Source organism: Phyllopteryx taeniolatus, chromosome 7 (assembly GCF_024500385.1).
Source record: "Phyllopteryx taeniolatus isolate TA_2022b chromosome 7, UOR_Ptae_1.2, whole genome shotgun sequence".
In the NCBI taxonomy this organism is placed as follows: domain Eukaryota; kingdom Metazoa; phylum Chordata; class Actinopteri; order Syngnathiformes; family Syngnathidae; genus Phyllopteryx; species Phyllopteryx taeniolatus.
The window spans coordinates 7,689,573-7,702,851 of NC_084508.1; the positions used below are offsets into that span (position 1 = coordinate 7,689,573).

Here is a 13,279-nt window from a genome sequence, read left to right on the forward strand (position 1 = left end):
AGTAATTTAAGACTGTAACCCTGTTTTGAAATGCTGCATTCTAACCCTAACCCCGTTTAGGAACCCTACTTTGAAACCTTAAACCTGTTTAGACACCCCATTTTTAAACCCTCTTTTGAAACTAACCCTGATTTGAAATCCTGCTTTGAAACCCTAGCCCCGTTTTGAAATTCTAACACTCCATTTTGAAACCTTAAACCTGTTTTAAAACCCTAACTTAAGACCTTAACCCTGCTTTGAAACCCTAATTGGAGACCCTCACCCCGTTTTGAAAACCTAATTTAAGACCATAAGCCCGTTTTAAAACCCTACTTTGAAACCCTAACCCTGTTATTGTAATTATTAGCTCGGACTAACTGCAGCAGTACAGTATGGACCATAAACCATGTCCTTGTAGTCCTACTTGCTAGATTGCGAATAAGTAATAAGGAATAAACGAGTAAATAAGAATGATTTCGTCATGACAATAAGAAAAAAAACAGACAACATGGATGTCATGGATGGTCAATTTTATTGAGAACGAGTGAGTGGGCCAATAAAGTGCACTTTTCGCTGAAAGCCAATCAGACACATCATCCTCTTCCAACAGGTGGCGCTATCCCACCCACGGTCACAGTAAAGAAGAGTGCGTCTCACGAATGGAAACTCACTCTCGACCAATCACGCGACAAGATTACCGAGCGGGAAAAACAGCACTCGGTTATACGTGAAACTCTTTAGCGCGCGCACGCCTTTTCAAAAAAAAAAAACAATGTTGCCGTTTTCTACATACCGTACTGTTTCTGTACACGTTTACAAAGAAAATAAAGACATTTTTCAAGACGAGGTCTGCAGCAGTTTGGCACAGAGTGGGAAAAAAACAGACGTGTATGAAATGCCAATTTTCTAATCTCTCGGGAGATATATTGAATTAACATGAGCATTTACCACAAACCCCATTTACATCAATAATGCAGGAACTCCAACTAAATGCAATAAAAACACAACAAAAGTGACAAGATGGGTCACTGAACGCACCATCCTCACTGCTCGACCTCACTTCTTTATTGCACCATTTTGGCCTTTTTTTTTTTTTTTTTTTTTTCCTAGTGCTGCAAAGAGGAAACGCATAGCAAGACACCCACCAGGGTTTGCTACTGGCAAAACCTAATCATACCATTAGCAGATACAGCAGAGTCTCGTCTCGACTGATACAGACACCTGAGTTTTCCATGTGTCATTATCGGATTACCTGGCTATGGACACATACTGTACCTCATACGGCTCACACATACCAATTCCTGGCATCAGCCGATAACGGATACTTGGTCTTGTTCTTGGCCAATACCCCCAAAAAATGGTATCATAATCAGGATCTGGTATTGGACGCGACCTGGATTTCCATTTGTCACGATCTGATCATGCCATGAGTATAGATTCGGGTTCTGGTATCAACCGATACATGTGAATTTGTCATGACCATCAAATACCAGGAACCTGCATTTGCTATTGACCAAAATCTGATCTTCCTTTTAGCAGATACAGGGTCTGGTATCGAACAATACATCAGAGTTTACCATTGACCAATACAAAAACAGGCCTGGAATTGCAATTGTCCAAGACCGGATCCTTCCGTTAGCTGTTTCTGTGTCTGGCCAGTGCAAACTGTAGACCGTTCCCAAGCCCGGATAAATGCAGAGGGTCGCGTCGGGAAGGGCATCCGGCTTCAAACTTTGCCAAACAAATATGAGCGTTCATCCAAAGAATTCCATACCGGATCGGTCGTGGCCCGGGTTAACAACGTCCGCCGCCGGCGCCGGTGGAAATTCAGCTACTGTGGGAAGAGGAAAGCACAGAGCCTAGAACTGAATGTGGGGACTTTGACAGGAAAATCTCGGGAGTTGGTTGACATATTGTGGAAGGCAGTAAGGCTAGAAGTTTAGGGGCAGGCTTTCAATGATTTGACCATGGTGTAGATGGGAAGAGAAATGGAGTCGGGGTTATTTTAAAAGAAGTGTTGGCTAAGAATGTCTTTGTGGGGAAAATTGGATCAGATCGAGTGATGAGGCTGAAACTTGAAATTGAGGGTGTTGTGTATAATGTGATGAGTGGCTGTGCCCCACAGGTAGGATGTGACCTCGAGGTGAAAGAGAAATTCGGGAAGGAGCTAGACCAAGTAGTTGTGAGCATCCCAGACAGAGAGAGAGTCGTGATTGGTGCAGATTGTAATGGACATGTTGGTGAAGGCAATAGGGGTGATGAAGAAGTGATGGGTAAGTACGGCATCCGGGGAAGGAACTTGGAGGGACAGATGGTGGTAGACTTTGCAACAAGGATGCAAATGGCTGGAGTGAACACTTTTTTCCAGAAGAGGCAGGAACATAGGGTGACCTACAAGAGCGGAGGTTGAAGCACGCAGGTGGATGGACGATGTCATCCGAAGGAGGTTACCGACTGTAAGGTAGTGCTAGGGGAGAGTCTGGCTAGACAGCATAGGACGGGGGTGTGGAAGATGACTCGGTGGACAGGAGGAGCTTCCAGAAGACTGGACCACTGCAGCCAAGGTGATCAGAGAGGCAGGCAGGAGAGTACTTGGTGTATCTTCTGGCAGGAAAGGAGAGAAGGAGACTTGGTGGTGGAACCTCACAGTACAGGAAATCATACAAGGAAAAAGGTTAGCTGAGAAGAAGTGGGACACTGAGAGGACAGAGGAGAGGCGAAAGCAATACATTGAGATGTGACACAGGGCAAAGGTGCTGTAGGTGTGACAGATGAATTTAAGGTGGAGGTGGGACTGCATCAGGGATGAGCCCTGAGCCCCTTCCTGTTTGCAGTGGTGATGGATAGGCTGACAGATGAGGTGAGACTGGAATCCCCGTGGACCGTGATGTTTGCAGATGACATTGTGATTTGCAGTGAAAGCAGGGAGCAGGTGGAGGAACAGTTCGAAAGATGGAGGCATGAAGATGGAATGAAGATGAGCCGAAGTAAAACAGAATATATGTGCACGAATGAGCGGGGTGGTGGGGGAAGAGTGAGGCTACAGGGAGAAGCGATAGCGAGGGTGGAGGACTTGAAATACTTGGGGTCCACCGTCCAGAGCAATGGTGAGTGCGGTCAGGAAGTGAAGAAACGGGTCCAAGCCGTTTGGAACGGGTGGAGGAAGGTGGCAGGTGTGTTACGTGACAGAAGAGTCTCTGCTAGGATGAAGGGCAAAGTTTACAAAACAGTGGTGAGGCCAGCCATGATGGACGGATTCGAGACTGTGGCACTGAAGAGACGACAGGAAGCAGAGAAGATGTTGAGGTTCGCTCTCGGAGTGACCAGGTTGGATCAAATTAGAAATGAGCACAAGGTTCAATGTTTTGGAGACAAAGTTCGAGAGAGCAGACTTGGATGGTTCGGACACATCCAGAGGAGAACTAGTGAGGATATTGGTAGAAGGATGATGAGGATGGAGCTGCCGGGCAAGAGAGCGAGAGGAAGGCCAAAGAGAAGGTTGATGGACGTCGTGAGGGAAGACATGAGGGCAGTTGGTGTTGGAGAGGAGGATGCAGGAGATTTACGGGCTTCCATGGAAAAGGATGACGCGCCGTGGCGACTCCTAAAGGGACAAGCCCAAAGGAAAAGAAGAAGTCCTGCAGTTCGTGCCTCAAGTTACAAAAATAAATAAGTTCAATAAATAAGATCCATCTAGAGAAGGAGTTGTTAATGTGGAGTGTCGGCTGATCCTGTAGTTGGGTAGTTTGCCAAAATCTAAATATGAACATATTACTTTAACCCCCTAAAAAATGCATAGTAACTGTGAGGAATGACAAAGGGTCAATTTATACATCATCCTCCCAGTCAAAGACGAGGGCTAACGTAGATGATTTTGTTTTGTGTAAAGTGCGGTCAGATGCAGGTGAAGTCAGTTCAAAAATAAGGTGAGGGTAGCGGGGGGGTTGGCACACATGGGGGAGTCAGAAGAAAAGGACGGCGATGTCACTCTTTGGACTGATAGAAGAGGATGTAGCCCGACTCAGAGTTCTTGGAGATGTCTGAGGTAAGTCCATAAAACTCCTCAATGGCGTGCGCGTCGATTTTCTGTGGGGAGAAAGGGGTGTGATTTTTACCGATGAGACAAACATGGCGAGCGTACCAAGGAAAACGAGGAGACAGAGGGTGACGCACCTCCACGATGTCATCGTCAAAGAGCAGCCAGAAACCATGACTCTTCACGATGGTGATGTAATGCCCTCGGTTTGGACCGCTGAACAACACACACGTGCCATTACACGCAAAGTAAGGCGGTAGTCCAGCCAGGCAAATACCTGGTGCTGGTTTCAAATCAAACCGTTGGCCTAGAACGAATCATGCTACAGTGGGGTCTTGCGATATGTACACAGATAGATAATACAACGATACTCATCACACGTGTCCGGATTGAATGCTTCAATTGAACGAGTGCTCAAGTTTTTGAAAGTCATTTGAATAGAAAAGGAAAAAAAAAAAGTGAGGAATTTTCTCTGCCAGTGCGATCCGCTTATTTGTTACTATTGATCACCAATCGCTATTTGCATCGACAGTAACAAATGAACAGCGAATCACTATAACATTGTTACTCCCTGTACTATTCGGAAGCTTAGAAGTCATTGTCCAACGTAAAAAAAAAAAAAAAAAAAAATTGATTTTCAAATCTAATTTGCGACCCTCGTGAGGGTAAGCGGTAGAGGAAATGGCTGGATGGATGAAAATGATTGATAGCCCCTCGGTTAAGTCCCGGTCACAGTTTTTTGGGGTCGCGGATTTCGTCACACCACCAAAAAAGACATTTCCGCAACCGCTTTTTCCGGTTGCCAAAACGTTTCTTTTTCGTTTCAAATGAATTACTTTAACCAGGATCCCTTACCGCATCGTGGCCGTGGTCTATTTTGTGCCGTAAAATGCGTAAATCCACGCTGGCTGGCAACATCTGTTTCTACTAAGCCAGCTAGTTAGCTTAGCTACTATTTACAAACGTAATAAAAGCCTCGTACAGGCCCCGTGTACGACGCTTGTTTGTGGCTGACTTCTGACTATGGAAAAAGCAGATTGGTGCACTTCGTATCAGTCGATACGGAGTCACCAAATACGTTGTGCTTGCTATTGGCTGATATTTTAAGGTTTGGGGCCGACGCAGTCAACTTCGTAAGTACATCTGAACCAGGCGTGCATTGATCAATCATATGAGCCAGTTTCAGGCGCTTCATCGAGCGTACTTCACCTTCCGCAGTGGACCACCACAGCCACCAGGTCGTACATGCGATCCAGGTTGACGGCGTCGCCGGACGTGTTAAAGAGGCGCAGTTCCAGGGGGAAGACCACGCGGTACGACAGCTTGGTGTAGCGGTGCAGCTGCTCCATGTACTTGAACCTCTTCAGGTGCAGTGCAAGGATCATGGGCAGCTTCTTCACGCACATGCTACCACAAAAAGAGAGATGCAGGTGAGCGCTCAGCTCGATCCAGGGACCCCCCACGCACCCCTTACAGGATTACATTTTTCAAAGGATCCTCCTAAACAGTGGTGCCTTCAGATACTAGCTTAATTCACTCCAGTCCTTTCAACCCTTAAATCAATGAACATAACAACCACGTGTACCCCTAAATTCCATAGGAATTGAAATGTTGCAATAGGAAAGTCATTTTTTAGAGGAAAAAAAATCAGTTGGAGAGCCACTGATCAGTTTTGGCGGCGGTGCGTTCACTGACCGCTTCTGCGCCTCCTGCTTGCTGCAGCACATCTCGCAGTAGTACTTGTACTCGCTGCACAGCGTCTCCGTGTTGCTGAAGTCCCTGCGGTGCCGCGCGGGGGCGTTACTCAAGCTGACCTACTTTTGCACTTTGTGTGAGTTCAAAATCTAAACTACCTGAGACAGTGCGTTATCGACGTATTTTGCTCCACGTCCACGGAAAGGTCGAGAAAATCTTCATCTTTGCTGCTCACCTGTCAGAGACATTTAGATAAGCCCTAATTAGGTGTGGCCCGAGGACAGAGGCTGCCATACTTCTGTGCTCAAGGGCCACCAAATTTCAGTCGTAAAATGGACAGCTGAGGTTATTTACAGATATGTTTAAATACAAACAATACAAAAAGAAAGCTCATTTTGGAATCAAATGTATTTTCATTTTTGAATCACTTCTTTTTTCAAATGAATTTTCTTTCAATAACAATGAGAACAAATTACAGTATTGGGACATACATACCAAAAAAATCAAAGAAATAATCATCTGCTCATCCGTGTCCTCATTGTCCGTTAGTGAAGGTGCTTCTCCTTTCCTATGTACAGCCCACTTCCCATTTCTTTTCAAATTGTCTATAATCATTATCATTAATTAACCAAATATTTATTACATACAAAATTGTTAAATGCATGTTTTCATTTTACTAATATATTGAGTTATCATGACAATCAATTAGTAATGAGATAAATTAAGACGAATGTATAACATTTAAAATCGTTGATTTGGATTTTATTATAACTAACCAAAAGCATTGAAATCAATTTTAAAAAGTAAGTAAAATTGTTGATTTTACTAATATTGTGTTTGACAATTTCCAATAATTCTCTTATTTAATGAGACAAATGAATACAAAACGATGCAAGATAATTATGAACAAGTCATTCACATTTAAAACAAATATTTCTAAATGTTCAATTTATGTATGTAAAATTAATGATTTTAACAACCATTTTTGTTTAATGATTTTCAATAAATTGATGCACCTAATATTTAATGAGATACATGAATACAAAATAAAACTTCTAAATTATTTTTCTAGGTAATGTAGTTTCAAAACTTAGTGATCTCATTCTGATTTTAGAATTTTTTTGGGGATACAATTTAGTCATGATTAACTAACCAACTTTTTAATAATATTTGTAAATAAAAAATAAATACAAAAAAGTGTTACGTGAATATATAACATTGTTTATTTTACCAACACTTTACATTTTCTTATTTCCATCCATTTTCTGTACCGTTTATCCTCACTCAATTGACCAATTACTAAATTGAGCTATGTGAGTACAAAAAACAAAACAAAAATAATAACATTTTTATTGCGAGTTATGGCTTGTCCTCGCCGGGGTAAAAATGGATCTTAAAAATAAAGTAGGCGGCACGGTGGACGACCGGTTAGAGCGTCAGCCTCACAGTTCTGAGGACCCGGGTTCAATCCCCGGCCCCGCCTGTGTGGAGTTTGCATGTTCTCCCCGTGCCTGCGTGGGTTTTCTTAAAAATAAAGTAGGCGGCACGGTGGACGACCGGTTAGAGCGTCAGCCTCACAGTTCTGAGGACCCGGGTTCAATCCCCGGCCCCGCCTGTGTGGAGTTTGCATGTTCTCCCCGTGCCTGCGTGGGTTTTCTTAAAAATAAAGTAGGCGGCACGGTGGACGACCGGTTAGAGCGTCAGCCTCACAGTTCTGAGGACCCGGGTTCAATCCCCGTCCCCGCCTGTGTGGAGTTTGCATGTTCTCCCCGTGCCTGCGTGGGTTTTCTCCGGGCACGCCGCTTTCCTCCCACATCCCAAAAACATGCATTCATTGGAGACTCGAAATTGCCCGTAGGTGTGAATGTGAGTGCGAATGGTTGTTTGTTTGTATGTGCCCTGCGATTGGCCGGCAACCCGTTCAGGGTGAACCCCGCCTCCTGCCCGATGAGAGCTGGGATGGGCTCCGGCACGCCCGCGACCCGCGTGAGGAGAAGCGCGACAGAAAATGGATGGATGGATGGATGGAAAAATAAAGTAATTCATTAGGATTTTTACATTTTATTATTTATACTTAACAAACCACTTTTATAAAATGAATAAAAAAATGTATTTAGTGTTTACGACAAATCCATTCACCAATTTGAGAATGAAAAATAAATGAATCCATTAGAATGAGGCAATGTTGGCTAGTGGCCACATACCGTCTCGCAGTTGAGGCAGCGCGTCTCATTGGTCAGCGTGCCTTGGAAGATGTCGTGCACCCAGGTGGGCTCCGTCTTGTTCTCGGCCGTCGTCGTCGTCGTCTCGGCCTCGGGGCCGTTGTTCTTCAGGCGTCCGTTCAGCTTCTCCTGCTTCTTCTCCTCCTGCATTATGTCAGCCACCGTGTTCAGCAGGTAGTTGAGGAACTCGTGGGCGTCCTGCTGCATGTAGTTGTCGAACAGGTCTGCCGAAATATTGTCCCCCGAAAATACGGATTAGAAAACGTAGGCGTTTAGCCAATCAGAAAGAAAATCAGTTATTAGAAAGATTATGTCAATATACTATAATTGAATCCTTTTTAATAATGTATTTTTTTTTCCTCCAAATTGCACTGTTCTACTACGGCCTTATTTGGGTATACACACCAATCCTTAAGTAAAATCTTTATTATTTATTCCATTTATTTCATCGAATGTTCTTTCAAACCAACTAGACATTGAGTTGTTGAGAGTTTGTCAACGTCAAACCCTGAACCAAAAATGTATTGGGGGAAAAAAGCATTGTCAACACAAATGATAGTGGATATAGTATGTATGGTGGATGTTTGCAAATTCAAAAATAATTACAAATAATATATATCATACGTAAATTTTGCTAAGGGATCAGCTATTGAATATTTTTAGAATGAAGCATTTTCCCAGTTAACCCATCGATTTAATTGGATAAAAATAGATTTTGCATGATTAAACTAACGTGCATGCAAGGTGCAGGTATTAGCATTTTTTTCCCCCCCACATTTAAAACTATTTTTTCCCTTAGATTTGTAGTTGTTTTATTCATACTTGCATACAAAAATCGAAAAATAAAAACCAGAAAACCTCCAAATGATGGCGTAGGCTTCTCACCGTTCTCCTTGCGCAGGCGCGAGATGAACTTCTTGGGCGGGATGACGCCCACCTTCTTCTTCTGCGTGGCGATGGAGTGGAAGAGGTCAGCCAGGCACGTGAGCAGGTTCTCCTTCTTCTTCTGCTGGGCCTTGTAGGCCAGCACGTTCTCGCGGAACGGCCGGCAGAAGTAGAGCGCCTGCAGCACCGAGTTGCAGTAGCACGTGTTGCCGAACTGATGGGAAGGAATCGAAAAGAACAGCGGCAGCACAATCACGTTCGAGCCATTTCACCCCACTGTTACGGTTGTTATGGTCAGGAACAGCAATAATAGCCTCTGGGAGCATGTTTAAGCATCCAAATTATTATTTTTTTTTCAATCTCATTAGTAACTGCGTTACTACATTTCAAGCCACATATTGTGCATTGCTTATCACAGCGCATGCTTCGCTAGTTGCAAGGGGTTACATTTAAGATTTACCCTCCTGCCACAATTTCTTCCTCTCAGGAGCAGCAATAATATGCCCTGGGTCATTTTAACCTAGGGCATATATAATTATGCACATGTCATTAACTCCTTAACTAACCTTTTAAATCCATATTTACCTCCCATTACCGCTCACAGACCAGGCTTCAGTGACTTAAGAAACCAAATGGAAGATATTTAACTCGTTATGTTCAGGAACAGCAATAACATCCCTGGGTCAAATTGACCTGGGACATGTTTAGTCATCCCAATTGGTTATAACTCAATAGTAACCCAATTACTAACACTTCAATTCATATTTAAGTGGACTATGTAAGATTTCTTAACCTTTTGTCGTTTGTTCCTCAGGAACAGCAATAATGTTCTTGGGTCAGTTTGACCCAGCGTGTGTTTAACGATCCCCAAGTATCAGAAATAGAAAGAAAAAAATAACCTAACAATTTCAAATCCATTATTTGTGCATTACCTCTCGTAAAGCATGTTTCAATGAGGAGAATTCATCAATTGTCAATTGTCATCAAATAAGAATGCATGTTGAACTTTTTTGGGCCACAAGATGTAAGGAGTCTGCCTAAAGCCAGCCATATGTCTAAGTATGGCGATATTGTCTGACTACGTGCGTTGCCACACCATTTGTGCTACATTTTTTTATTGCTTAAAGGGTTAAAACATAAATGCAATTTGTTAGCCCGTCAATGGCGTTTTTAACTTTTCGTTCGCAACAAACTAAGTGGACTTTGAGGCAAAGCTATTTGCTGGTTTTGAATGCACATGTACCGTAACACTCTTTGTTTGACAGTAAACTTCAACTGGGATTGACGCCAAAGACCATTTAAGATATGAGTGTTTTGAGCGTGGTCATGGAACAAATTAAGCTCTCATCTCAAGGCACCGCTGTATTTATGTGAATGCTTACGTTGACCAGACCAAAGTAGTGCTCATTGATGGGGAACTGCTCCGGGCCGATGTCTTTCTCCAGAGCGGAGGCATTGGTGCCCTGCAAGCATAGAGGAACAAAAAAACCCAATTAGGAAAGTCTGGCCTTGGCGGAGGTCTCCATGAAGGTCTTTCCCACAGAGTGGCGCTCGTTTCAGTAGACGAAAGCGGATCCGCTCCAAATTGTACAGGTGTGTTTTACAGAAGATTGGCGAGCTCGAGCGCTTATCTCTGCGCCGACTCGGCTTCCCCCCCCGGCTCAAAGCGAGGCTTTGTTGAGACGACAGAGGCGACAATTTAGCCGACGGGCGCCTTTGACGGCCCGCGGCGGTCGGTTCCGAGCGTCACAGCAAAGACGCTGAATGGCGCTTTGTGCCAGCGATCCAGGAAAAGTAGTGGCATTAGAGCACTTTCACATCAATCACTGTCTCTGGATTCATTGTTTGTGTTTCTATTAGCAGCAAGCGCTTTGAACATCAATCAGTCAGGATGGAGCCTGATAGAGAATTAATGGACTGACAATATACCATTTCGGATTTTTTTGGCCATTTGAGTCATGATGGAAATGTTGTCCCCATATCAAAATCCCCAAATTGGACGGTTCCTTTGTTTTATATCACTCTCCTTAAAAGAGGAAGTAGCCTGCTGACTATCAAATGAGCGAACAAATTATTTCTTTTTTTTTGCCATTTAAGAGTCATAATGGAAATGTTCTCTGTCTGGGCAAAACAAACAAACAAACAAAGACAAAAAAATGGTGGCATCCAATCCAAGCAGGAAGAAGCCTGCTAACTGACAAATGCTGGAAAAATTGGGCGTTTCTTTTTTTTTTTGAGAGGTGGGGGTTACAGTTTTAGTCACGATCAAACGGTTCTTTCCCAAAGCAAAATAATAATGAAAAAATTATACAGTTCATTTTCCAAGTCAACTGAGGTGAACCAGGAAGTAGCCTGCTAGCTAGCAAATGGACAAACAAATACAGTGTTTCCGCTTGTCATTTTAGTTAAACTTTATTCATTTATTATTTTGGGGGGCAGTTTGAGTTCTGATAGGGAAAGTCCCCACTCCAAAAATCAAGAAAAATGGTACAGTCCATTGCACTACACTAATCTTAGTGAATCAAGTAACTTGGGAACAAATGGCCGAAAGTTTGCATTTCACCATTTGTCACTTATTTATTTATGTTTTGGTTCAGATAAAACTACTATCTCCAAAAGAAAAATATGGTTCAGTTAAATGGTCTTAAGTCAACATAGGTAAACCTGAAAGTATCCTGCTAGCTTGCAAACGAACAAAAATACGTTTCACAATTTTTTTTTCACTTCAGTTAAACTTTTTTTTTTTTTATATATATATTTGTCATTTTGAGTTACATTAGGAGTATTCCACCAACCCAAAATTCAAGAAAAAAAAAAGTGGTACGGTCCAATTATCTTGCGTCATGACATCGCAGTGACAGCATTGTGGGAGGACGCACGAGTCCCTGAACGCAACGCAAGCACGCATGAATGAATGCACCCTAGAGGCTTTCTCTCGCTCCGGTGGTGTCAACTGAACACAACCACGCTGAGCTGACCCACAAATGGCACGGAAGCATCTAGTAGACATGTTTAACACAGCCCAGCCCAGTGTCTACCTTCGGTCGCCCCCACAACAGCAGCCCTCGCTCGGGTCAACACGGAGGCTACTCCGGTTAGCAGGACGGACGAGCCACCACGTAGTACTCACCATATTACAAATGGAGGCGATGTTTCTGACAGTCATTTAGTTCACAGTGTCCCCTCGGCCGCCATCTTCAGGAAATAAACATGACTTTGAGGGAAGCAAACAAGTTGAATTGGAAGGCCACCCATAAACGCATACGCATACGCATACGCACACAACGACAAGCCCCGGGGCGGCGTCGCAACGCAGACCCGCGGCACCATACGGCCAGCGAGGAGACCGAAGAGCGACTCAGAGACGAAGCGCCTTCATCGCCAAAAAGGGATGAAAAGACAACATAATGGAGGCAAGTTATGAGAGGCTGCTTGTTAGCAAACAAACAGGGAACGGCTTCCGTGGCGACGTCACGTTGCCCCGCCCACCTGCCGCTTAACCTACCTTATGATTGGTTCAGGGGTAAGTATTTGATTGGCAGAGAAGCGGAGCCAATCAGAGCGTTGAATGGTGGAACTGCAACCAATCATTGGCATCTCCAGTTAATTGAGCGAGCCGCCAAACCGAATGATTTGGTTGCAGGTGAATATTCATGAATTAAGAACGTTCATAAATTACCAAACGTTGTTATTAATATAGTTTGATTTTGGAACCTTGTAATCATGTAAGTTAATTTTGTGACAACTATAGACAGATGTAACTATGACGTCACAAATTCCTAATTTAATCATTAAAAAAAAAAAAAAATTCCCACAAATATTTAGGTAAATTTTTACATTATACATTCTTAACACACACTGTGTGTTTAAAATAAGGGCGGCAAATGTAATATGAGTATTATTATTATTATTAGTTTTCATTTTAATACAAAATATTTATAATATCGTGCAGGCATTACCCACATTTTTACATTTTAAAATTTTACATCTTGCACTGTATATATATTTACAAAATATATTAGTATTCATTACAATTATTGCCATTTAAACAAAATGTAAGATTATTTTTAAGATCAATGATTTTGTTTATACATAAGAGTGAAAATAATTGAAACATGTAAGATTCAAGTTAGTTTTATGAATGATATAAAACTAATGATTAGATTGTGTTTTACCTGTTTTTTTCCTTTGTTTTACTTCATTCTATTTTCTTGCTAATTTGCCCAACAGTAAAATTATTTAAGAAAGTACTTGTGGTGTAATTTTATCATTACAAATTTTGGATTTGTCTGTTTTCGAAGAAAATGATTTACTTGGAGTTATCTGGTTTTGTGATGAAATGACAAACAAGACCTTAAAAAAAGAGTTGTTTTTTTTCAAATTAGCCTCTTGATTGTGCCTCTTAATATATACATCCTAACATGGAGTACTCTAAAAATAAACTTAATTAGCCACAAGTAGA

The 13,279-nt window shown here is 42.6% G+C and overlaps 1 protein-coding gene across 3 annotated transcripts; it reads right to left on the reverse strand.

Moving 5' to 3' along the window:
* Positions 1-492: 492 nt before the first annotated feature.
* Positions 493-12,294, reverse strand: usp46 (ubiquitin specific peptidase 46). Of its 3 annotated transcripts, XM_061779540.1 has the most exons (9): positions 11,948-12,294; positions 10,200-10,280; positions 8,818-9,031; positions 7,915-8,156; positions 5,869-5,945; positions 5,711-5,794; positions 5,225-5,422; positions 4,153-4,231; positions 493-4,065 (listed from the first exon to the last, which is right to left on the reverse strand). In XM_061779540.1, exons 1-9 carry the CDS (start codon positions 11,981-11,983, stop codon positions 3,964-3,966), a joined length of 1,113 nt encoding a protein of 370 aa, XP_061635524.1. In that variant the 5' UTR covers positions 11,984-12,294; the 3' UTR covers positions 493-3,963. The 3 variants fall into 3 exon arrangements, with proteins under 3 accessions (XP_061635524.1, XP_061635525.1, XP_061635523.1); XM_061779541.1 differs by lacking the exon at positions 4,153-4,231; XM_061779539.1 differs by having other exon boundaries at positions 493-4,231.
* Positions 12,295-13,279: the final 985 nt, after the last annotated feature.